General features: G+C 39.0%; 1 protein-coding gene across 1 annotated transcript in view; it reads right to left on the reverse strand.

The window, feature by feature from the left end:
- The window catches only part of LOC309797674 (lysine-specific demethylase 5B), a 72032-nt gene that overhangs the window by 35047 nt on the left and 9049 nt on the right, over positions 1 to 27936 (reverse strand). The window contains exons 2-4 of the mRNA XM_082646123.1: positions 13245 to 13322; positions 11791 to 11913; positions 10972 to 11142 (exon numbers count right to left, since the gene is read on the reverse strand). Of these exons, the coding sequence (XP_082502249.1) occupies positions 10972 to 11142; positions 11791 to 11913; positions 13245 to 13322 (372 nt within the window). The remainder of the gene's footprint in view (positions 1 to 10971; positions 11143 to 11790; positions 11914 to 13244; positions 13323 to 27936) is intronic.

Below are 27936 nucleotides of genomic sequence, written 5' to 3' on the forward strand. Positions count from 1 at the left end.
CCCCAAATAGCTTTCCATAATCAGAAAATCTCATTTAAAAAATGTTTACAGTAATAAAATATGGAATCCAGTAAGTTTTCTAAATTTTACAATCCCATAGGTTTAAACATAATTAGCAACCTTCTATTATCAAAAAGATATCATTCGGGGCTTCCCTGGTGGCGCAGTGGTTGGGAGTCCACCTGCCGATGCAGGGGACACGGGTTCGTGCCCCAGTCCGGGAAGATCCCACATGCCGCGGAGCGGCTAAGCCCGTGAGTCATGGCCGCTGAGCCTGTGCGACCAGAGCCTGTGCTCCGCAACGGGAGAGTCCAGAACAGTGAGAGGCCCGCGTACTGCAAAAAAAAAAAAAAAAAAAAAAAAGATATCATTTGAATTGAGAAAACAGACCATGTGACTATTACCCCTTATTAAAGCTTTCCTTTTCTTCAATATATTCCTACAAAGTCTAACTCACAAGAAAAAGGTTAATAGAGAGCCCACAGCAATAACTTTGGTTCTGATCATACAAGAATCTCTTCTTGCTTTGATTTTTCTTTTTAGTTTGATTCTAAGCTCACCGAAAAAGAGTATTTAATGCCAATACAACAAAACACAGTGACAACAAAATATTACCACTGAATCTAATATGAATTTCAAGTAAATACCACTCCTTTATAAGAGGTCCTACAAATGCCACAGGAAACATTTTTAAAAGCAGGCTCCAAAATGTAACCACTGAAGGTCTACTGTATCATCCATACTTGTAATAAGATACACCAAAACTATAACCTTCTACAACTCTTGGCTCTGCGAGCACCATTACAACCATGCAGTGTCACTAACATGATTGGCTCCTTCCTCCTGACATTTGCAGAAAGAATCCAGAGAATGGGGAGAAGGACAAAAGAAAATACAGAGCAACCATCTAACACAATCTACTTCTGACATTTAAGTAGTATGTACTGTTAAAAAAATACTAGAGTAGATTTCTTGATACTCTCAACAAGAACGAATCTACCACTGGGAGCACAACCTGTAATATTAAATATTCTGCTTCTTCTAATTAAACCTACACACTGATTTGATCTAGAAACATCAACTCAACCAGTATGGAATATCACTGCCCATTCCACAACAAGTCCTCAATTGAGCGTTTAGAGTATGTTCAATGAAAACATGCAGATGGGAATAAAACCTGTCCCCCATCTAAATTAACCTCCTTTATGTATTATGTACACTTTCTATTGAGACCCGAAAGTATGTGTGATTGTGGAGATATGAACTGAGCTGAATCACAGACATTTTATTAAGTGGATGGTCAGAAATTCACATGTTATATATGTGGTTCTCATCTCCCACTAGTCTAAATGGTTCTGTAATCCATGGCCTGCTTGGCTGTATAAGGACTTTGAAGAACTAAGATAAAATCAAGCTCAGAAGCTCTTTAGAATATATATGAAGAGATTATTTTGTTTCAAACCAGGATTCCAAACATACACTTGATGTGTTTGTTTTATATTTAATGTTATCACATTCCAACTCTTAAACCTTTGTTTGAGAAACCGGGGTTTAGAGGTGATTTATATCATCACACCGTAATGACATCATCCTACAGGGACCAAGCAATCCCTTAAGACATTTAGAAAACACAGGGATACAAGACTGAGGTCTCTGTCCCGTTATCCAGCACGTCACCACTCAACTTCTCTCAAGTTTCCCGAAACTTACTTTAGGCTTGAGTTTACCCTTTTGCAACAGTTCCTTCATTGTGCACTCTATCCCCGCCCCCTTTAGTACGGGTTTCTTTTTTAAGAGCAGTTTTAGGTTCACAGCCTAGTTGAGAGGAAGGTACCTAGATTTAGCGTACAACAGCTGTCCCCACACAGGCACAGCCCCTCCCATCATCAACATCCCCTGCCCGAGTAGTAGAGCATTTGCTACAACTGGTGACCCCACATTCACACATCACCCGAAGTCCACAGTTCACACGTCAGGGTTCACTCCTGGTGCTGCACATTCTACGAGCCTGGACACAGGTGGAGGACCATCCGGAGCACGTCCACTGCCGCAACAATCCTCCGTGCTCTGCCTATTCATCTGACACTCCTGCCCTCAGCCCCTCGCAACCACGGATCTGTTTACTGTCTCCATAGTATTTTCTTTTCCAGAATACCACTGAGTTGGAATCATACAGTAGATGCAGTCTTTTCACACTGGCTTCTTTAACTTTCATAAAAATATGGACTTGGGACTTCCCTGGTGTTCCAGTGCTAAAGAATCCACCTTACAATGCAGGGAAAGCGGGCTCGATCAGTGGTCAGGGAACCAAGATCCCACGTGCTGCAGGGCAACTAAGCCCATGCGCCACACACAACTCCTGAGCTCACACACCTCAACTAGAGCCTGCGGGTTACAAACTACAGAGCCCACACGCTCTAGAGCCCACACGCCACAACTAGAGAAGAGAAAAAAACCTGCACACCACAACTAGAGGGAAGCCCATGCACCACAATGAAGGATCCCACATGCCACAACTAAGACCCAACGCAGCCAAAAATAAATAAAACAAACAAATAAATAATAAATAAATCCTTAAAAAAAAAGTGCACTTAAAGTTCCTTCTTGTCCTCTCATGACTTGACAGCTCATTGTTTTTTAGCCTCTATCGTCTGGCTGTACCACAATTTGCTTATCCATTCGCCTACTAAAGGACATCTTGGTTACTTCCAACTTTTGGCAATTATGAATAACAAACCTGCTACAAATATCCGCGTGCAGGTTTCTGTGTGGATATAAGTTTGCAACTCCTTTGGGTAAATACCAAGGGATGTGATTGCTGCATTGTATGATAAAAGCATGTTTATTAGTTTACTAAGAAATTGCCCAACTGTCTTCCAAAGTGGCAGTTCCATTTTGTATTCCCACCAGCAATGGAAAAAGGTTCCTCTTGCTCCACATCCTCGCCAGCATTTGGTGTTGTCATGTTCTGAATGTTGGTCATTCTAATGGTGTGCAGTGGTGTCTCATTGCTGTTTTCCATTCCTTTTAAAAAAAATATGTATTTTAATTCTCCTTTCCTCTATGGATTATTTTCAAAAATCGGAAATGGGCATAAAAATTTATGCACAAAGAATTCAGCAAGAGGAGACATTCACAGAAGGATGGACAAAATGAAAGGCAGAGGACTTTCTACCAGATGAAGGAATTAATAAAGCCCCAGAAAAACAATTAAATGAAGTGGAGATAGGCCACCTTCCAAAAAAAGAATTCAGAATAATGATAGTGAAGATGATCCAGGACCTTGGAAAAAGAATGGAGGCAAAGATCAAGAAGATGCAAAGAAATGTTTAACAAAGACCTAGAAGAATTAAAGAACAAACACCTAGAAGAATTAAAAAACAAACAAACAGAGATGAACAATACAATAACTGAAATGAAAAATACACTAGAAGGAATCAATATCAGAATAACTGAGGAAGAAGAATGGATAAATGACCTGGAAAACAGAATGGTGGAATTCACTGCTGTGGAACAGAATAAAGAAAAAAGAATGAAAAGAAATGAAGACAGCCTAAGAGACCTCTGGGACAACATTAAACGCACCAACATTTGCATTATAGGGGTCCCAGAAGGAGAAGAGAGAGAGAAGGGACCCAAGAAAACATTTGAAGAGATTATAGTCGAAAAATTCCCTGATATGGGAAAGGAAATAGCCACCCAAGTCCAGGAAGTGCAGAGTCCCAGGCAGGATAAACCCAAGGAGAAACACGCCAAGACACATAGTAATCAAACTGACAAAAATTAAAGGCAAAGAAAAATTATTGAAAGCAACAAGGAAAAAACGACAAATAACATACAAGGGAACTCCCATAAGGTTAACAGCTGATGCCTCAGCAGAAACTCTACAAGCCAGAAGGGAGTGGCATGATATATTTAAAGTGATGAAAGGGAAGAACATACAACCAAGATTACTTTACCCAGCAAGGATCTCATTCAGATTTGATGGAGAAATCAAAAGTTTTACAGACAAGCAAAAGTTAAGAGAATTCAGCACCACCAAACCAGCTCTACAACAAATGCTAAAGGAACTTCTCTAAGTGGGAAACGCAAGAGAAGAAAAGGACCTACAAAAACAAACCCATGGGGCTTCCCTGGTGGTGCAGTGGTTGAGAGTCCGCCTGCCGATGCAGGGGACACGGGTTCGTGCCCCGATCCGGGAAGATACCACATGCCGCGGAGCGGCCCGTGAGCCATGGCCGCTGAGCCTGCGCGTCCGGAGCCTGTGCTCCGCAACGGGAGAGGCCACAGCAGTGAGAGGCCCACGTAGCAAAAAAAAAAAAAAAAAAAAAACATAACAATTAAGAAAATGGTAACAGGAACATGCATATCAAAAATTACCTTAAACCAGCCAAAAAACACAGGCTTGCTGAATGGATACAAAAACAAGACCCATATATATGCTGTCTACAAGAGACCCACTTCAGACCTAGGGACACATACAGACTGAAAGTGAGCAGATGGAAAAAGATATTCCATGCAAATGGAAATCAAAAGAAAGGTGGAAGAGCAATACTCATATCAGATAAAATAGACTTTAAAATAAAGAATGTTATAAGAGACAAGGAGGGACACTACATAATGATCAAGGGATCAATCCAAGAAGAAGATATAACAATTATAAATATATATGCACCCAGCATAGGAGCACCTCATTGCATAAGACAACTGCTAACAGCTATAAAAGAGGAAATGGAGGGACTTCCCTGGTGGCGCACTGGTTAAGAATCCGCCTGCCAATGCAGGGGACACGGGTTGGAGCCCTGGTCCGGAAGATCCCACATGCCGCGGAGCAACTAAGCCCGTGCGCCGCAACTACTGAGCCTGCGCTCTAGAGCCCGTGAACCACAACTACCGAGCCCACGTGCCACAACTACTGAGCCCTCGCACCTAGAGCCCGTGCTCCGCAACAAGAGAAGCCACCGCAGTGAGAAGCCCACACACTGCAACGAAGAGCAGCCCCCGCTCACCACAACTTCATTGCCTGCGCACAGCAACGAAGACCCAACACACCCCAAGATAAATTAATAAATTAATTTTAAAAATTTAAAAAAAAGAGGACATCAACAGTAACACAATAATGGTGGGGGACTATTAACACCTTACTTACACCAATGGACAGATCATCCAGACAGAAAGTTAATAAGGAAACACAAGCTTTAATTGACACAACAGATCAGATAAATTTAATTGATATTTATAGGACATTCCATCCAAAAACAGCGGATTACACTTTCTTCTCAGGTGCACACGGAACATTCTCCAGGATAGGTCACATCTTGGGTCACAAATGAAGCCTCAGTAAATTTAAGAAAATTGAAATCATATCAAGCATGTTTTCCGACCACAATGCTATGAGATTAGAAATCAATTAGAGGGGGGTTTCCCTGGTGGCACAGTGGTTAAGAATCCGCCTGCCAATGCAGGGGACATGGGTTCAAGCCCTGGTCCGGGAAGATCCCACATGCCGCGGAGCAACTAATCCCGTGCGCCACAACTACTGAGCCTGCACTCTAGATCCTGCAAGCCACAACTACTGAAGCTCACGCCTAGAGCCTGTGCTCTGCAACAAGAGAAGCCACCACAAGGAGAAGCCCACGCACCACAATGAAGAGTAGCCCCAGCTCTCTTCAACTAGAGAGCCCGTGCCCAGCAACGAACACCCAATGCAGCCAGAATTAAATAAATAAAATAAATAAATTTATTAAATAAAAAAATCAATTACAGGGGGAAAGATGTAAAAAACACAAACACATGGAGGCTAAATAATACATTACTAAATAACCAAGAGATCACTGAAGAAATCAAAGAGGACATCAAAAAATACCTAGAGACAAATGACAATGAAAACATGAGGATCTAAACCCTATGGGATGCAGTAAAAGCAGTTCTAAGAGGGAAGTTTATAGCAATACAAGCCTACCTCAAGAAACAAGAAAAATCTCAAATAAACAATCTAAGCTTACACCTAAAGAGCTAGAGAAAGAAGAACAAACAAAACCCAAAGTTAGCGGAAAAAAAGAAATCATAAAGATCAGAGCAGAAATAAATGAAATAGAAATAAAGAAAACAATGGCAAAGATCAATAAAGCTAAAAGCTGGTTCTTTGAGAAGATAAACAAAATTGATAAACCATTAGCCAGACTCATCAAGAAAAAGAGAAAGAGGACTCAAATCAATAAAATTAGAAATGAAAAAGGAGAAGTTACAACAGACACCACAGAAATACAAAGCATCCTAAGAGACTACTACAAGCAACTCTTTGCCAATAAAATGGACAAGCTGGAAGAAATGGACAAATTCTTAGAAAGGTATAACCTTCCAAGACTGAACCAGGAAGAAACAGAATATATGAACAGACCAATCACAAGTAATGAAATTGAAACTGTGATTAAAAATCTTCCAACAAACAAAAGTCCAGGACCAGATGGCTTCACAGGTGAATTCTATCAAACATTTAGAGAAGAGCTAACACCCATCCTTCTCAAACTCTTCCAAAAAATTGCAGGGGAAGGAACACTCCCAAACTCATTCTGTGAGGCCACCATCACCCTGATACCAAAACCAGACAAAGATACTACAAAAAAAGAAAATTACAGACCAATATCACTGATGAATATAGATGCAAAAATCCTCAACAAAATACTAGCAAACAGAATCCAACAACACATTAAAAGGATCATACACCACGATCAAGTGGGATTTATCCCAGGGATGCAAGGATTCTTCAATATATGCAAATCAATCAATGTGATACACCATATTAACAAATTGTAGAATAAAAATATGATCATCTCAATAGATGCAGGAAAAGCTGTTAACAAAATTCAACACCCATTTATGATAAAAAGTCTCCAGAAAGTGGGCATAGAGGGAATCTACCTCAACATAAAAAAGGCCATATATGACAAACCCACAGCACACACCATTCTCAATGGTGAAAAAATAAAAGCATTTCCTCTAAGATCAGGAACAAGACAAGGATGTCCACTCTCACCACTATTATTCAACATAGTTTTGGAAGTCCTAGCCATGGCAATAAGAGAAGAAAAAGAAATAAAAGGAATACAAATTGGAAAAGAAGAAGTAAAACTGTCACTGTTTGCAGATGACATGATACTATACATAGGGAATCCTAAAATGCCACCAGAAAACTACTAGAGCTAATCAATGAATTTGGTAAAGTTTCAGGATACAAAATTAATGCACAGAAATCTCTGGAATTCCTATACACTAATGATGAAAAATCTGAAAGAGAAATTATGGAAACACTCCCATTTACCACTGCAACAAAAAGAATAAAATACCTAGGAATAAACCTACCTAGGGAGACAAAAGATCTGTATGCAGAAAACTATAAGACACTGATGAAAGAAATTAAAGATGATACCAACAGATGGAGAGATATACCATGTTCCTGGATTGGAAGAATCAATATTGTGAAAATGACTCTACTACCCAAAGCAATCTACAGATTCAATGCAATCCCTATCAAATTACCAATGGCACAAAACATTGACAAATCATCTTAAAGTTTGTATGGAGACACAAAAGACCCCGAATAGCCAAAGCAGTCTTGAGGAAAAAAAACGGAGCTGGAGGAATCAGACTCCCTGACTTCAGACTATACTACAAAGCTACAGTAATCCAGACAATATGGTACTGGCACAAAAACAGAAACATAGATCAATGGAACAAGACAGAAAGCCCAGAGATAAACCCACGCACCTATGGTCAACTAATCTATGACAAAGGAAGCAAAGATATATAATGGAGAAAAGACAGTCTCTTCAATAAGTGCTGCTGGGAAAACTGGACAGCTACATGTAAAAGAATGAAATTAGAACACTCCCTAACACCATATACAAAAATAAACTCAAAATGGATTAGAAACCTAAATGTAAGACCAGACACTATAAAACTCTTAGAGGAAAACAGAGGAAGAACACTCTTTGACATAAATCACAGCAAGATCTTTTGTGATCCACCTCTTAGAGTAATGGAAACAAAAACAAAAATAAACAAATGGGACCTAATGAAACTTCAAAGCTTTTGCACAGCAAAGGAAACCATAAACAAGACCAAAAGACAACCCTCAGAATGGGAGAAATATTTGCAAATGAATCAACAAAGGATTAATCTCCAAAATATATAAACAGCTCATGCAGCTCAATATTAAAAAACAAACAACCCAATCCAAAAATGGGCAGAAGACCTAAACAGACATTTCTCCAAAGAAGATATACAGATGGCCAAGAGACACATGAAAAGCCGCTCAACATCACTAATTATTAGAGAAAAGCAAATCAAAACTACAATGAGGTATCACCTCACACCAGTTAGAATAGGCATCATCAGAAAATCTACAAACAACAAATGCTGGAGAGGGTGTGGAGAAAAGGGAACCCTCTTGCACTGTTGGTTGGAATGTAAATTGATACAGACACTATGGAGAACAGTATGGAGGTTCCTCAAAAAACTAAAAATAAAATTACCATTATGATCCAGCAATCCCACTACTGGGCATATACCCAGAGAAAACCATAATTCAAAAAGACACACGCACCCCCAATGTTCACTGCAGCACTGTTTACAATAGCCAGGTCATGGAAGCAACCTAATGCCCATCGACAGATGAATGGATAAAGAAGTTGTGGTACATATATACAATGGAATATTACTCAGCCATAAAAAGGAACGAAATTGGGTCATCTGTAGAGACGTGGATGGATCTAGAGACTGTCGTACAGAGTGAAGTGAGTCAGAAAGAGAAAAACAAATATTGTTTATTAACACATATATGTGGAACCTAGAAAAATGGTACGGATGAACCGGTTTGCAGGGCAGAAATTGAGACACAGATGTAGAGAACAAACGTATGGACACCAAGGAGGGAAAGTGGCGGGATGGGGTGATGGTGGTGGGATGAACTGGGAGATTAGGATTGACATATATCTACTAATATGTATAAAATAGATAACTAATGAGAACCTGCTGTATAAAAAATAAAATAAAATTCCAAAATTCCAAAAAAAAAAAAAAAAAAGAATTCAGCAACAGGAGAAATAAATCAAGTTCTGGGTATAAAAATGGAATTGACACAGAGTCATTAAAACCTGTATCTTCAGGCTTCCCTGGTGGCACAATGGTTAAGAATCCACCTGCCAATGCAGGGGACACGGGTTCGAGCCATGGTCCGGGAAGATCCCACATGCTGTGGAGCAACTAAGCCCGTGCACCACAACTACTGAGCCTGCCCTCTAGAGCCCATGAGCCACAACTACTGAGCCCTTGTGCTGCCACTACTGAAGCCCACATGCATGCCTAGAGCCCGTGCTCTGCAAAAGAGAAGCCACCGCAATGAGAAGCCTGAGTACCGCAACGAAGAGTAGCCCCAGCTCGCCACAACTAGAGAAAGCCTGCGTGCAGCAACAAAGACCCAATGCAGCCAAAAATAAATAAATTTTAAAAAAAAACCTGTATCTTAAAAAATATACAGTGACATGTTATGCAGGAAAAATACTGTATACGTAAAGAATACACTTCCAATTTGTGTATAGGTGCATAAAAATAGCCTTAAAAAAAAGCAGATGAGAGGATTAGGAGGGATTTATTTTCATCATACTTTCCTTTGTTTTTATACCTTCCACAGGGAACGTGTATCCGTAGGCCCTTCAACAGGTATTTATCTGTGTTGTAGATGGAATGTTTGTAAACGGTATCTTTGAATACCTGTTCCCTTCAGACTATGATTGTGTAAATGCTTACCCACTCTTCAACTATGAAATTTAGGGCCTCTCTAAGTATACAGATGAGCTGTTTCTAAACCCATAAAGCAGACTCTCTCTCTCCCTTTATTCACCTAACTTCTGCACCGAGATAAGAAGGTTCAAAGGAGAAAATCTATTGTGGGCAACTGTATGTAGATCTGACTATAAAACAGAGACATAAAGGCTCCATATACAACATTTTAAACAATTTCATCCATGGGTTCACTAAACATTGACACAGTGCACATTTCTTTAAACAACTTTCTGAGTATTAGATTAGTCACATTTTCCAGGCTAAAAAGAAAGCCCATCTGGAATCAAGGGAGAGAGAAAAGAAAAACACAATGCTACGAAAACCTATAGGATTTAAGCATTCCAGATAATATGTCTGTATCAAGACAGAGTTTTGATTAGCAGGTTTACCCTCAGAAACTATGTTGTGATCTTCCTCCCTCTCTATAGCACAGTAACAATTCCTAAAATTACAGGGCTCACTGTTCTAGTGTAGAATATCTCAAAGGGTGTAAACAATTATGACATTCTGCTTTCTACCAGGGCCTAGAATAAGTGGGAAGTTTTTATAATATTGTTTTGCTTTTAATTAGAACAAAAGTTTTTATCTGAGTAATTTGGCAAATACCACCTTTGTAAGGAAACAAACACGGTTACACAGGAACTATTAGCAGAGGGCTCCATGAGCTGTCCAGCATTACTGAGTCCCCTACTCTCTACCAATGTCAACATTCTATGAGAATCTCCTTGGAGACCTCAGCTGGCAAAAGAGAGCAGGCAGGCAAGTTATTTCACGTGTTGTATTTTCATGTGACAACCAGGATTACACTTTAAACAGTAAGTGAATGCAAAAGCATAAGCCGTAACAAGTACGTAATAACCAACTGCTGTAAGAAAGGAACATCTATTGCCAAGTTAATACAGATTTCAGTTTTTGATAACAAAAGAATATTTCCTCTGTAACCTTATTCATTCCAAAAACAACCTTCTTAGTATGGTTGCTCTCAAAACAAAAACATGGGAGGAAAAATCCATAAACAAAAGTCTTCCAAGCAAGTTTTCCACACATAATCAAGGCCTTTTCATTCCTCCCAAAGACCATGTGCCAAAAAGTAGTGAAATAAAACAGGTTAAGGCTAGCCCCACTCACCCTCAAACTGTCTCCAGACAGGAATAAGTTGTAGGGGTTGAGAATTCGCTCATAATGCCCTCTGATATGGGAGCCCACAGCTTTGCCAGGAGCAAACCCCATCTTGGTGGCAATTTTGGTCCATTTTCTCTCCTTGCAAACAACTGCAAATCCACCTTCCTCTGCAACTAACTATTAAATAAAACAGCAAAAGAAATTAGTTCTTGGCTGTGGTCATCTTTTAAAAATACATTTTCCGAATAAAATATATATATATGCACTATTAATTTTAAACTAGAAATTTAAAACACTGCTTTTAACAGCATATTCCATAAACTTTTTGTACCCCTCCAAAAGCTACTTCTCAGTTCCCCAAAGCAGCCAAGATTTTCCATGAGGAAGAATTAAATTAGCAGTGAAATCTCTGATAAAGAAAAGGTTCTAATAAGCTGAGGAGTAGCAAGAACGGCAGCATGTCTGGGGGAAATAATGCAGGCTTTAGACTGAAATGAACTTTAAGATATAGAATTGTAACAGTCTTTTCAGTTGGTCAGCTTGGACACTGAAAGCCTCTGTTGTCTTATCTGCAATAAAACAGACAGGAATATCTAAGAGGACTATTACGGAGTTTAAAAATTACCAAAAAACAGGTGGCAGCAAAATATTTCACAAGATAAGGCTTTCAGACCTGACAAGCAGAGACCAATTAATCACAAAACTAAATGAAGAATTTTATTTTACATATTTCAAGCAGTAAGTTTCTTATTTTAAGGCAAAGAAGATCAAATTCATGCTGTCAGAAAAATTATTCAATGAGAAAGATGGTCATTAGGCTTTTACCTTATTAAGCTGAAACAAGTCCAAGATCTTCCTCTCCACATGTGGAATTTTCAGAGTACTTCCCTGTAATTCCCAGTACTTTGCAATCTGGTCCAAGAAATTTAATTTTACACGAGTTTGAGCCTAAATGACAAAGAACTGAGTTTTACTTTTACCTAGCTTATTATAAAGCTCCTATTACCTGTGCATGTGATATTTTCATTCTTATTAAGTGCAATACCACTTGTGAATTCAATAGGGGAAACTTCCCCAAAATACACAGAATAAAACTGGTTAAATAATTATATGTTAACTCAACAAAAATTTAATTCAGCCCCTACCATGTGCCAGGAAAGTAGTAGTTACACACTCAGTAAGTCCTCCCGTAACATAAATAGGCGATCTGAGAGGTGCTTTATTTAATGAGTATCATAAGTAAGATTCTATATGCCCCTTTCGTCCTTTTACAGTTTGGGTATTTTAAAGTCCTGCTCTCTCCGAGTACAAATTTTCTGATTTGCTCAAACACAAATCTAAAAGCAGATTTACAACAGAACCACTTATCTTTAAAGTCCTGATAACTTAAAGATAACAGAAAACCAGAAACTTTCTTCAATGTTACTCCCTTAACAGATTATTACTGTTGCCTACAAGTCATTTTTTAAAACTTTGTCATTTTTCTTCCCGCTCATTGTGAAATTAAGTCAGACAGTTTTAAGACTTTTATCTTGCACAAGACCAAAATTGAGATCAATATTCAGATATTCCCAAGCACTTCAAAGTTAATACCCACCTCCCCATCTTTCAAGCTCGACATGAAAATACATTGAAATACTTGAAAATACATACACTAGATGCTACTACTGCCAATGCCCACTGGATTCCAGTGGACATATGTGCCATTTAAGTTAAGAATGTTTCGTTTAGTAGAGACAAACAAAACATGGTTCAATATGAAAATCAGATTAGCAAAGCATTCATATCAACAATGAACCTCTATGCTATCAACACCCAAGCCTTCTTCACCCAGTGCTTTAGGGCTTACGTCGCCCACAGACTAAAGAAGAAATACTACCTCTTCTCTAGAGAAGTGCCAGTCACTCCTCCTAGGGAAACTAACTCATTAAATCTAACTGAAGACATGTATTTTGGAAGAATATCAGAGCTGGAGAATCTTTTCCATTAAACGGTTCTGAAAGCACATGCCTTTCAAAACCTAAACTCTATTGGTTGTCACCTAGATTGAGAAGGATTTAAATGCATTTATTAATTAATAGGCTGGCAATTACTAACAAAAATCAGTGTTTTTAATGAAACTGGGTTAGCTGCAAAGGCTTATCACCATTTGTTTTACCATTATTATCAGTTACTGGCCATGTTTTCGCTTCACTGAAACCACTAGATTTGTGACACAGCCTCTTTCAAAGAAGCCCCCGCTGGAATACAGGCAACCAGCATAGTAGTTAAGACATTACCTCCAATTCATTCAGCCTCTGGATACGTGGGGTAAAATGAAGTTTGTCAACATCACATGCAAATGGTGGCTGCCAAGCCTAGTGGAGAAGCAAAGGTTTTCATTAGAAAAATTTATAATTCTGACATTTAAAAAATGGTTTTAAAGTTAAAACCCTGTTTAAGTAAAGCATGTTATCTCTAATGAGTCAACAGAACACAGGGCAGTAGTTTCTTAACTCTTTTTCCACCAGAACAGCAGAATATGTATGATGACCCTTCTCCAAATGATACATTCTGCACACACCCCGCCTAGCACCCCTCCAACCAGCAACGTCACTGAGCCTCAATTGCCGATGAAAAATCATCAACTCAGGCAAAAAAAGACTTTGACTCCTCTATTCCATAAGTATCTCTCCTCCTACAAAATAGCTATATTAATGTCAAATTATCTACAGACTGTATTTTAATATATGTAACCCAGTTACATTAACTTTTATTATAAAATTGAGGATAAGTTCTTCTGTGGGGGGAAAAGAAAAAAACTGACATCCAAAACCAATTTTAAGAATCACCCTTAACATATCTACTGATACAGGTTCTTGGAAGAACTGCTATCAGGAGAAAACAGACAGGAAGGAGAGTGTGTATGGACTGTTGTCTGTAAGTGGAGAAAACTGGAAACAACTTAAATGTTCATGATAAGAGAATAGTTTAAAGGCATAAAAATTATGCTGTGTTAACAGGTAGAGTTTCAGTTTGGAATAATGAAAAGGTTCTGGAGACGGACAGTGGTGATGGTTGTACAACATTGTGAATGTATTTAATGTTACTGAATTGCATGCACCTTTAAAATGGTTACAATGGTATATTTTATATTATTCAGTATTTTCATATTTCAACATAATTTCTTAAGACAAAAAAGTTCATGCTGTTGTACAGCTCTATTGACACTGAAATTTTTCCTTATATATATTTTATGAAAGAAAGAAAAACAGGCTGTGCAATAGGAAAATAAAACACTGGAAAGAGAGCAAAATGGTTAACAGTGGTTTGTCTTTGGTAGGATTATAGGTGATTTTTCTTTTGCTTCCTTACCCATTTTAAATGCAGTCGGAAATATATTAAATACATTAAGTAATACCTATTAAATAATAAATTATTTTAGAGTAAGAGAACAAGTTAATACAAATGTTGGTACATCTGTAAATAACAATAAAATACTCTGCAGCGGTAATAAAGAATATCTAGATGTTCTAAACATGGAAAGATAGCCAACAGTGGATGAGTAAAAAACTAAAACATGCAAATTTGTGTTAACATATGTAAATTTTAAAGACTGTTGTAATAGGAAGGGGGAAAGAGATTATTTTTATTTCAAATTTATACTGCTGGAGTTTATCACTGCTCTTAGTTTAAAAGTAAAACAGGTTTTGTTTTTGTGATACAAACACTTAAGTAAAAATGCCCACCAGCAATGCCTGATTAAATATGTTAAAAAGTAAATTTTACAATTTTTTTCAAAGGAAAAAAGCAGATTACAAATTGGTACAAAGCTATTTACTACCACCCCAAAAAAGAATAGGAAGAAAAAAAGAAAAGAAAAAAGAAAAAACGGCAATACTGTTTAAGAAGTCAATGACAGATCAGGACTTCAAGTGTCTAATGCTGTCATACAGCCTCTTCAACAAAGACTATGGCTAATGTTTAAATGCCAGTTAAAGATACACTGTACTGCTAATAAACTTTAAAAAATACTACCTACTCCACCCTGGGTCAAAAAGATTAGTGATTTTTGTTTACCTTGATAACTAAAGATAAAGAGAGCAATGTGTTTAATTATACATAATACAATGTAGCAGAAGGAAATCCCATCGCTTCTTAATATTCTGTGGCAGGCTAATGGAAGACTTGATATTGCTCAGAGCTTTGCTCTCTAATACTTTATAAAAGCTGTAGGCTTTCTGAAATGAATTGATTTGGGTTGAAGGTTAGACCAAAACTATATCAAAGACAATGTGTCAGAATATACAAGTAAATGATTAACCTACTGTCCAAATGACCTGCAATTTTTACAGATTAAGATTTATGAGTAATGTATAATGATATCCTCCAATGAATCAAATATGCCTTCTACTCCCAAAACACGATACAAAAATTAATCTCATCTTAAGTGTACATATTAAAGTTTTATCAATTAAGGTGAGCTGTGTCTTTGTATGTATGTATGTTATTTAATTGATACTTGTTTTAGCCTGAACCCTTTTTCAAATAAAATAAATCCTAAAAATCAAACATCAAAGGGAAAAACACTATGTATCTGTCACTAAGGAAGCTCACACAGTGGGTATAATACGTTTAAAACTAAAACCATGTCAGTAGATCATTCCTTCATTAAACACAGATCACTGCAAATTTTGTCTCCTCCTCTGGTTGCAATGACAGAGAAAACGGGATACATGTCCTTCGGTTCTGAGACTCGGTCAGCTGTAACGCTCTACTCCAATAGAACGATTACATGTCATATTAGAACAAAGGTATTCTTGGCAGAGTCTGGCCTCGTTGGGCCATGACGTTTACATGCGGAAAAAAGCCATGTACACAACATTGTAAATCAACTAAGTTCAATAAAAAGATTTTTAATTTTTTAAAAAAGCCATCAGAGAAGGAAAGAGACCATATTAAAGCCTCTAAGAAGTGAAAAATTTCAAACAGGAATATAATCCTCAAATTAAATAGTCAAATAAATAATGAAAATCTCCATTTAGAAACGTGATAATTTTTGGTTTGACACTTAAGTATCTAATAGGGATATCATGTAATCTAACCGAAACTTTCAGCCTCTACCAATAAAATAGTTCATAAAATCATTTTTTTTCTAACATAAAAATAGCATTTCCAGGGTTTCCCTGGTGGCGCACAAGTTAAGAATGCACCTGCCAACGCAGGGGACATGCGTTCGAGCCCTGGTCCAGGAAGATCCCACGTGCTGTGGAGCAACTAAGCCCGTGCGCCACAACTACTGAGCCTGCGCGCTAGAGCCCACGAGCCACAACTACTGAGCCCGCATGCCACAACTCCTGAAGCCCGCGCACCTAGAGCCCATGCTCCACAACAAGAGAAGCCACCGCGGTGAGAAGCCCGCGCAACGCAACGAAGAGTAGCCCCTGCTCACCGCAACTAGAGAAAGCCCACACTCAGCAACGAAGACCCAATGCAGCCAAAAATTAATTAATTAATAATTTTTTAAAGAAAACAACAGCATTTCCATACAAACAAGATAATAGATTGCAAGGAGTTCAATGTAAATTCCCTGCTGATATTCATCTTAATTTCCTTTAAAAACTTTAAAATGGTTTTATTTTAACCCTTTCAAAATAAAAGTACAGGTATATTATTTAAAAGCTCAATTATTTTCCTGAGCATTAAAAAATATATTCCTTGGGAAAGCAGTTAAGTAGACCATTGACACTTAAAAACCCTCAGAGAGGCCTGAGAAACACCAGGTAAACATTTTCCTTAGTCCTAGCACTAACCAAGCAAAAATAAGTTACCGCACATTTAACTGAGAGAAATGTTTGAAATTATAAAATTGACCAGTATGAAAATCACTTTCATCGAATGCTAAAGATTTTTCAGAAACACCAGGAAAATTCACTCTGTACATGATCCACTGTTAGCATCCACATACTTAACTTACTGGAATACTGTTTTAATCTTTCTAGAGGCTGACGCCAGTGTAAGACCTAACGATCAGCAAAACAAGAAAGTATACCCTCTACAGAGCTCACTACAAGTTAGTTCTCCGATTCCCTGCAGACAAAACCAATTAAAAATCAGCGTCAAAAGTACATTCTGGTTAGTTTACAAATAACAACGTGAATTAAGAACCAAAGCATTTTTTCTAACTGCGTATATTCTATCAAACCCAGTCATCACTGAATAAATGCACTCACAGGATTTTAATCCAATGCCAGCAGAGGTAAACTCAGTGTTGTTAATACAGATTCTTATAGCTTCTATGTTATCAGCATTACCACAGAACTTCGGTGAAACTTTGAACGATCCAAACAAAGAATTTATCTCAGTATTTTAAGGCACGTTAGAAAAGCTTTCTGTTGAGCCTAAGATTTATCAACCTTAATAAAGATTTCCGTAACACATATATGAAATACAATTTAAAAGACTACTTTCTCATCAATTAAATGGTTTGTCAGTAAGATATCCTTAAGACACCTGCACAAACGGAAGAGGTAGTACAAGGCACAGCATAATCGTCATCAATTCCCACTTATAGAGCAGACTTACTATTTATGAACCCCTCAGGCGTCCCACGCCACTCATGACGACACTGCTAGGTGTCTATCAGGAAAGCTTTGTAACACAAAAGGCTTCATTCAAAGTCTCCCAAGGTAAATAAAATGCTGGTCATGCTGCTTCTCCCTTGCTGCTTACTTCCCTCTGGGCAGACGTGGCCCCAGGCAGCTTTAATTAGCTGCCAATTTGTTCAAAGCCTGTTTAAGATCTCCGGTCCTTAGTGAACCACTGGTAAAAACACTTTATTTTGAGGAGTTCCTTCTTAGACTAAGGAGCCACACTGTTCTACCCTAAAGCCTAGGCATTTAAATTGTAAATAGAACTGAGTGTATGTGGATTTTTCTGGGAAGGCTCACAGCTTTCACCAGGGTCTCAAAGGGGTCTGTAACCAAACAAAGGTCCTGAGAATATGTCTGGCTTTCCTTTAAAAATTTCGCACCTTTAAGTTCTTATCTCACTACCCCAACCCACTTTCTTTCAATCCCTTCTCTTTATACTTAACCAAGCATAATAATAATGGATAAGACACTTGTTCCTCAGAATGTAAGCAGGCGATTAGTATAGGACCAAAAAAAAAAAAAAAAAAAAAGAGCAACGCACTGAAAGTCAGAAGACCAGAATTTGCGATTCGGTTCTCTTACCACCACTTCAGGAATCTCAACTTTCCCATCTGTAAAGTACGAACAATAGCTACTTTCAGGACTATGGTAAGAACTGAAATTACAAATGTAAAGTTTGTTTTACTGTAAAGCAAAAATAACAAGTATTACATGACATTAAGTTCTGACCACTGAAATGTAATTTTCCTCTAACAAGAAGTGAATGCAACCTCAACTTTCAAGGAGCAACTGACCTCTGAAGTTTACCTTTAAGGGCCCCATCCTTTCAGCCTAACTCTAGTTAGCATCTAGTGGCCAACCAGCACTTTTCATCACAGCTATTTCAACACAGGTTAAAGAGTTCCCCTAAATAAAGCAAATTATTTTATAACAACTATAAATGGAGTATAACCTTTAAAAAAGAAGAGGGCTTCCCTGGTAGCGCAGTGGTTAAGAATCAGCCTGCCAATGCAGGGGACAAGGGTTCAAGCCCTGGTCCGGGAAGATCCCACATGCCGGGGAGCAACTAAGCCCGTGCGCCACAACTACTGAGCCTGTGCTCAAGAGCCTGCGAGCCCGCACGCCACAACTACCAAAGCCTGCACGCCACAACTACTGAAGCCCACGCGCCTAGAGCCCGTGCTCCGCAACGAGAAACCACCGCAATGAGAAGCCCGCGCACCGCAAGGAAGAGTAGCCCCCGCTCACCGCAACTGCAGAAAGCCCGCCCACGCACAGCAACAAAGACCCAATGTAGCCAAAAATAAATAAATATATAATAAAGTTCCCTTTAAAAAAAAAGAAGAAAGCAACATTTTTTAAATTAAATATATATATTTATTTATTTTTGGCTGTGTTGGGTCTTCGTTGCTGCACGTGGGCTTTCTCTAGTTGCGGCGAGCGGGGGCCACTCTTCATCACGGTGCGTGGGCCTCTCACTGTCGCGGCCTCTCTTGCTGCAGAGCACAGGCTCCAGACGCGCAGGCTCAGTAGTTGTGGCTCACGGGCCCAGTTGCTCCGCAGCATGTGGGATCTTCCCAGACCAGGGCTCGAACCCGTGACCTCTGCACTGGCAGGCAGATTCTCAACCACTGTGCCACCAGGGAAGCCCGAAAGCAACATTTTTAAAAAAAGAAGTAACAGTATATTTGGGAGAGAAAAGAACTTTTGGTTTTAACTTGCACCCTGACTTTTTAAAGATAATTATATATATCATGTATTAAATCCCTCTGTGTATACACTGCTATTTTATACATTTAACTCAATAAAGCCAGAATAAGCTTATATAAAATTAAAAGCAAAAACAAAAAAGGGCTCCCCTGTATCATCCTCATCTGTCATTTCTTCAGGGCTGAGTTTTAAGGCACAGTGATGCCCTTTACCACCTCCTGTACAGTAGAACAGACGTTAAAGAGGGTAGGCTCTCAGTCACACTGCCTGGGTTCAAATCCTGACTCTACTGTGTGGGTGTGAAGTAGGTTCATCTCCCTGTGCCTCAGGTACATGTAAAAAGAGGAAACCAGGAGACTTAAATAAAATAATAGGGGCAAAGCCTTTAGACAGGTGCCTGGCATTTACAAAGTAAATGGTTAAAAAAAAATGATAATGATTAGGGAATGTTCATGTTGCAAAGCTTTGTAGTTTCCAGGAAGCCTACTGCAACCTTGTTCTTGTTTTTGACTGGTTATGTTTAACACCGTGGTTTTGATTCTCTAATCTTCATTATAAATTTGTATAAGATAGAATTCATTAATATATACTATGCAAGGTCCATTAATCTATTTTTTTGCTGTACTCTTTTTCCAGCATTGAGATACATGCATCTTGCTTTTTCAAGTCAGAGGATGTACTGTCAGATATCCATGTTTAAAGAGCTTCCTAGGGAATTCCCTGGCGGTCCAGTGGTTAGGACTCTACCCCCAGGTTCAATCCCTGGTCGGGGAAATAAGATCCCACATGCCGTGTGGTGTGGCCAAAAAAAAAAAAAAAAAAGGAAAAGAAAAGAAAAAAGAGAGAGAGCTTCTTATAAGATTGTCTTAGGTTTATTAATCCAAGGGTAAGGCAGTTAACAATGGATCTGCCAAGAGAGGAGCTGCTAGGGTGGCAGTGGAATTCAGCTTCTGTAACACAAAAAACAACACTCTAGTGGGCAAGCCTACATACGGTCCCATATCAGTATTTTATATTGACCAAGCCACTTCCTGTATGTCCACTACATAAAACTTCCTGACTGCATATTTTCTTATGGGACAAAGACTAAGCGATAGAATGGGTCTAAAATACTTTTTTCCTAATACAAAAGTAATGCTTACTGCTGAAATTTCAGAAAAAACATATAAAGAAGAAAAAATGAGCCAAAATCTCAGAGAAAAACCTGTTACATTTTGCTACACGTCCTTCCAGTATTTTTTCCAAAATGCTTATCTTCATAATTTCAAACCAAAAAAAATTATATTGCCTTTTACTTATTTCTATACTGGGAACATTAACGTTTCATTGTATTGATACTTTAAAATTTTCTTAGTATTGGACATTTAGGTTATTTCCTTTACTTTCCAATGTTATTCACTATAAACAAAATATCTATACCTTCTAGGAAGCTTATTTCAGCTCCATTCAGGGTCACATTTTACATACTGAAGTTACAGGAAAAAAGAAATCAACATGATCACAGTGATTACAGGTGCCTGCCTGAGACTGCCTTTTATGAATGATGTCGTGTTCTGCCTCTATAGAGAAGTGTAAAAATGGTTATTAAGGAAGAATTTAAAATGAAAACTACCTTCATAGAACAGTGCTATGGATGTTCAATAAATGTTACTGAACAAGTAAAAAGTCTAATTAGGAAAATTAATTTTAAATGTCTCTATAAAGCTAAAGATTAAAAAATATAAAATCAAAAAAGCTCTGCTAAAAATTTGCCAATGAAGAAAACCTGGTGACAAGAATTTGGAAACAAAGAGAACAATGTTTTAGTAAAAACACATCCTGCTCCTTATTTAGATATGGGCAACTGTATCAAGCGAGGTTCATATTGTAGCACAGGGGGTTACTTAGGTGTAACACAAAAACTCCCACAGCTTTAGTGTTTAAATCATTCCACAGCCAACAGAAAAGACTGCAAGAATAAATGTCCCTTTAAAAAAAAGAAAAAAAATTTGCCCACATACCCAGTCAGTCCTCCTCAAAACGGTCAAGGTCATCAAAGCCAAGATATCTGAGAAACTGCCACAGCTAAGAAGAGCCTAAAGAGACCTGACAACCAAACGCAGTGTGGTGTCCTGAATGAGACCCTAGAACAGAAGAGGACGTTAGGTAAAACCTCAGTTCATCTGTGTAAGTTCATGGACTTGGGTTAATAACAACAGTGGTTCACCGATTATAATAAATGTGTCATACTGATAATGCAGAATGGTAAGAAAAGGGGAAACTAGGTGAGGAGTATATGGGAACTCAACTATCTTCTCAATTTTTCTGTATATCTAAAACAGTTCCAAAAAAAAGTCACTTAAAAAAATCATTTGGATCAATTTTTATCTTTTGTGTTCCAAACTCTTCTGATTCCAATAGAGAGCTCTCAAAAAATGAAACACAATCATATCTTTAATACAGAAAAATTTAAACTTGACAAGATGAGACCAAAAAGGCCCACTTCGACAGTTTAGTTGTTGCTGGCTATGTGGAAAAATTTATTGTTTGCCTTTTTGAAAACACTTTGAAATTTTCACTTCACAGAAGCAACAGATAGGTGAATAAGGGAAGTTTTTACCAAATCCTCTACTGGTGTTATAATATCCTCTTCAAAGGTTGAGCACAAAGAGAAACTGCTTATGCATAGGTCCTAGATTTATTCCTATTGAGTCAAGCCTTTGCAGAAGTTAGTTCCTTTTTTAGTACTGCAACTCTCCAATTTTTGGCCTTAGGTCCCCTTTAAACTCTTAAAAATTGACGGCTTCAAAGAGTTTTACTTCAGATGGGTTCTATCCATTCATTTTTACTGCATTAGAAATTAAAAGACATTTAAAAAATTCATTTAATAATAAGCAATGAATTGGTGAGAAGAGTTTTATTTTGCAAATCTCTTTAATGTCTGGCTTAATAGAAATAAGCTGGATTTTCATATCTTCTGCTGTCAATCAGTTGTTGTATATGTTGTTTTGGTTAAAATGTATGAAGAAAAGCTGGTCACAGATAAACATTTAGTTGAAAAGAGGAAGTTCCTGCGGACCTGCTGAAAAGGTCCTGTGAACTCTCCAAGAGTCCTCAGCCCAAACCTTGGAAACAACTAACAGACCCCTACAGGGTTCCCCATCCAATCTGGCTCTCCAGAGAACTCTGTCCACACAGATTTTAAAAGCAGTCCCTTCACTTCCCTGGTGGCGCAGTGGTTGGGGGTCCACCTGCCGATGCGGGGGAGGTGGGTTTGTGTCCCGGTCTGGGAGGATCCCACAGCGGCTGGGCCCGTGGGCCACGGCTGCTGGGCCTGCGCGTCCGGAGCCTGTGCTCCGCGGCGGGAGAGGCCACGGCAGTGAGAGGCCCACGTACCGCAAAAAACAAAAAACAAAACGAAAAAGCAGCCCCTTCAAGTGTTTTCTCCATTCACTAACAATGATTTCTTGACCTGTTTGTGTAATGCCAACGTTTTTAGAAAAGCTATATGGCAACCCAGTCTTCCCTAAAGTCCTACCACCAAAAAGAACGTGAAAATACCAATGCAATCATTTGCTAATATACACAGACTTTTGATAGTTGTATTAAGATAATAAGTACCAAGGAATAAGAACATTTGTTAAAGTTTTAACTCCTATAGATGGGGCTTGGTAAGAGCCAGTTTTCAGTTTTACACAACTTCTTGTTTAAAAGAATGTTTTAATTGCTGAATATTAAGTATTTGGGAAGGCAAAGCATTGTTTCTATGGACCATCTATTAGTAAATGAAAATACACCAGTAAAAAAGAGACATGTCGGGACTTCCCTGGTGGTCCAGTGGTTAAGAATCCGTCTTCCAATGCAAAGGATGTGGGTTCAATCCCTGGTTGGGCAACTAAGACCCCACATGCCGTGGGGCAATTAAACCCGCATGCTGCAATGGAAGATCCCACGTGCTGCAACTATGACCCAGTGCAGCCAAAAATAAATAAATACATACATAGAGGCATGTCATGGTGTTTCGTTATTAAAGCATTAGTCCCAACAAGTTCTTTTCCCACCACTTTTAATAAAACTTGGAAATGATAATCTGTATTTATGTGACCTCTAAATGACTTAAATTTATTATTGTTAAAGCCATATGAAAATATTGATATAAAACAGTCCTCCCATTGATACTGCTTCTCAAACCTCAAAGAAATAGTTTCTTCCCAGGCCCCTCTGTACAAACAAGCTAAGTACAATCTGGTTTATAAACAGTAAGAGGGAATAACTAGATCACATGGAGGCCATCTTACTCTTCCAAAATGTCCTTAATAGATAACTACCAAAGTTACCTGGAGTGATTCATACAGATTTTTGGCATATCCCTAAAGTCTCATCAAGCCTATAATGGAAGTATCCTTTTAAATTCACAGAGGGGGCTTCCCTAGTTGCACAGTGGTTAAAAATCCACCTGCCAGTGCAGGGGACACAGGTTCCAGCCCTGGGCCAGGAAGATCCCACATGCCATGGAGCAACTAAACCAGTGTGCCACAACTACTGAGCCTGCGCTCTAGAGCCTGCGAGCCACAACTACTGAAAGCCGCGTGCCTAGAGCCCATGCTCCACAACAAGAGAAGCCACCGCAACGAGAAGCCCGCACACCGCAACGAAGAGTAGCCCCCGCTCGCCACAACTAGAGAAAGCCTGCGTGCAGCAACGAAGACCCAACGCAGCCAAAAATAAATAAATAAATAAATAAATAAATTTTAGTGATTTGTCAAAAAAAAAAAAAAAAAGATTTGTTGGGGAAGGGGGAAGGGGTTTAGGAACGAGGCTGAACTCTTCCCCCTCCACCTTCACTCAGCAACACCCACACCTACCTGGGCGCCAAGGGCAGGGAAAGTTAAACATCCCGCACCCTCACTTTAAGGCCGCATCAGGTCTGTAAACACTTGCTGCTCTACACCTTTAGTACTTGACAAACCGGTGGTCACCCCTGGAGATTCAAAATCAAAGTCGGGAAAGGGACAGTACTGACAATGAACATCAGCCTGAGCCTCAGAGAAGATACTAAATCTTTGTTTTGTTTGATGTTCCACCTCAAGACACATTTGCAACTGCACTAAACAAACAAACAAAGAAGAAACAAATAGTAAGCCATACATTTCACTAAAAGCAAATATTTAACAGCTCTTCAGCCCTGCTGCAATTAAGATGTATTAACTCTACGTCTAGCAATAAAAGTCGAAATAATTTTGGAACACATATGATCCCTAATAGCCATATCTGAAGTAAAAGACTGAAGCCTGAGCCTGTACTGGAATTGCTAGGAAGCTGCTGTTTATCCCACTGCCGATCATCTAATATTTACACAAGGACAACCTGATAGTCTATTCAGTATACTCTAATTCTGACCATGCTTCAAGGCTAGATCTCCTGTATGAAAGATAAAAGGGTGTACTATTACACAGGCAAGCCCAATTTAGGATGGTAGATAAATCAATCTCATGTCCAAAAAACTCTTAGAATAAATTTATAATGTATCTCAGTGTTACTGTTTTAGAGAGAGCACTATCTTATTTCTTTCACATTTATTGCCACATTTAATAATTAATTTGGGGAATCCCCTGGAGGTCCAGTGGTTAGGACTCAGGCTTTCACTGCCAGGGCCCAGGTTCGATCCCTGGTGGGGGAACTAGGATCCTGCAAGCCATGCGGCACGGCCAAAAATAATAATAATCAATTTGATTTAAAAGATGACCCTCTTTAACCTAAAATATAAGGAAGTTCCAGCCTGATAAAACTGGTCCTCATTTGAATGGCTGCCTGGTATCAACGGGACACACTATAAAAACTCTTCTATTACCTACTTTCCCAGATTTTAAATAGAGGATTTTACAGCTGTGTCTACAGCTGAGACTTAAGAAAATCGTCACCGAGAAGTCATGTAAGTCTGAGATACAGGCTCAACACACCAGCTATTTTCTCCCCTTGGCTTCCCAGCACAGTTCCTGCGGCCTCCAACTAGAGTCTCTTTAGTCCTTAAATGTTGGTGTTTCTGCGAGTTCTCATGACCCTCACTCTCATTCTACACTCCCATTTCCTCCCTAAACCTGCCTTAACCTAATGCCTTCCCAGATAACCCCAGGCTGCCCCCTCTCCCCATACTCCACCCACCTCCACACCCCCCCAACCCTCATATCTTCAACCATTCTATATACAATTTCCATTACTTGCACACATCCTACTATATAATTACTGGTCTTTCTCACCAGCAGACTATGAGTTCCTTTAAGTCAAAGCTGTAAACTGCAGAACCTTAACACAATTCCTGGCACTTACTGACATATCAATAAATGTACTGAATTGAACCCATAACCAACCCCAAGGACCCAATCCATTTCTTCATTCACCAGAACTGACCGAAAGGATTCCTTAGTTTCTTGTAGTGGAGCTGAGAATTTCTATTAATTCAAAGTCAACAGGTAAGAAACTTCCCTATATTAACAGCTGCCTAAACCTCATCAGGGAATCACCTAAACCAGTAGTTCTCAAACCTAGCTGACCTTTCCAATGGCCAGAGGAGCTTCTTCCATATTCTTCCAATTGACGCTAAGTGGTCACTGAAATTGATGAGCCGGGAGTTTCCACACAAATGAGCCAACCAACCAGAAGTATATGGAATGGCCAAGCTCATACACATTGATAAGTTAAAAAATAAGGGCACACGGTTTACTTAAAATTTTATAATTACATTTTACAGGCAACTATAACAGACAAAACAAAATGGTACTGTACTTTGGTATCACATAAGGGCAGCTTTCTAGTACTGATTTTCCTTCAGTGCGTTAGGATAACCACAAAGAAGCAAAGGAAGATCACACTCTCCTTCCCAAAAAGCCCAGCTAATTTCTGGGATCTATGAAAGGAGCCACTGGCCACCACATATTAGAAAGAAGAACACTGAACTTGGAAGTAAAAAGCCAGTTTGGAATTCCCTAATTTGTCCTTTAAAAGCTGTGTCACCTTAGACAAGTCATTTAACATCTCTCAGCACAGCTTCCTTATCTATAAAATTGTCCTTGGAATTCACTGGCAGTGCAGTGGTTAGGACTCGGCGCTTTCAATGCCATGGGCCCGGGTTCAGTTCACTCCCTGGTCAGCAAACTAAGATCCTGCAAGCCGCACAGCACAGGTGGAAAAAAAAAATCCTACCTTAGCAGCAAGAACTCAGTTAACAAAAGGGAAAAGGGAACCCTCCTACACTGTTGGTGGGAATGTAAATTGGTACAGCCACTTGGAGAACAGTATGGAGGTTCCTTAAAAACTAAAAACAGAGTTACCATAGGATCCAGCAACCCCACTCCTGGGCCTGTATCTGGAGAAAACCACACTTTGAAAAGCTACATGCACCCCAATGTTCATAACAACAGCCAAGACATGGAAGCAACCTAAGTGTCCACCAACAGATGAATGGATAAACATGTGGTACATACATACAATGGATTATTATGCAGCCATAAAAAAGAACGAAATGATGTCATTTGCAGCAACATGGATGGACCCAGAAATTATACTGAGTGAAGTAAATCAAAGACAAATATATGTCATCACTTATATGTGGAATCTAAAAGATAACAGCAATGAATCTATGTATAACACAGAAACAGACTCACAGACATAGAAAAAAAACTTAGGGGTACCAAGGGGGAAAGGGAGGGTCGGGGAGGGATAAATTAGGAGTATGGTATCAACAGATACAAACTACTATACATAGAATAGATAAGCAACAAGGATTTACTGCGTAACACAGGGAGCAATATTCAATAGCTTGTAATAACCTATAATGGAAAATTATCTGAAAAAGTATATATATAACTGAACTACTTTGCTGTACGCCTGAAACTAACACAATATTGTAAATCAACTACACTTCAATTTAAAAAAAAAGAATAAAAAGGTTCATAATTTTCCATCTGCCGTCTCATGTAATCCCAATTTCATGTGGATATAGGCAATATAAGTAATGGTTAAGAGTACTGTGTGGGCTCGTATCAGGCTCCTCCACTTAGTAGTCACATGACCTTGAGCATGTTTACTTACCTCTTTATGCCTCATCATGTAAAGCAGGGCCAGAATTATCCTCATTTTAAAAGGCAGGTTAGGGCTTCCCTGGTGGCGCAGTGGTTAAGAATCCGCCTGCCAATTCAGTGGGCACAGGTTCGAGCCCTGGTCTGGGAAGATACCACATGCCACAGAGCAACTAAGCCTGTGTGCCACAACTACTGAGCCTGCATTCTAGAGACTGTGAGCCACAACTACTGAGCCCACATGCCACAGCTACTGAAGCCCACGTGCCTAGAGCCCGTGCTCTAGACAAGAGAAGCCACCAAAATGAGAAGTCTGCACACGTAAGTGAAGAGTAGCCCCGCTCGCCGCAACCAGAGAAAGCCCGCGCACAGCACAAGGCAGCCAAAAATAAATAAATAAATTTATTAAAACAAACAAAAAAAGGCAGGTTAACGGAATAAAACCTTGAAAATCCAACCTCAAGGCTGGAAGCTCAAGGATAACATGAAGATAATGGAACACACACCAGAAGCCAAATGTGTGGATTCCTGCTCCACGATTTTTCCATGAAATCCCTATTCTCTGCAAGTTTTCA

The sequence above is a fragment of the Mesoplodon mirus genome, assembly GCF_964341445.2.
Source record: "Mesoplodon mirus genome assembly, contig: HAP1_SCAFFOLD_859, whole genome shotgun sequence".
Lineage (NCBI taxonomy): Eukaryota > Metazoa > Chordata > Mammalia > Artiodactyla > Ziphiidae > Mesoplodon > Mesoplodon mirus.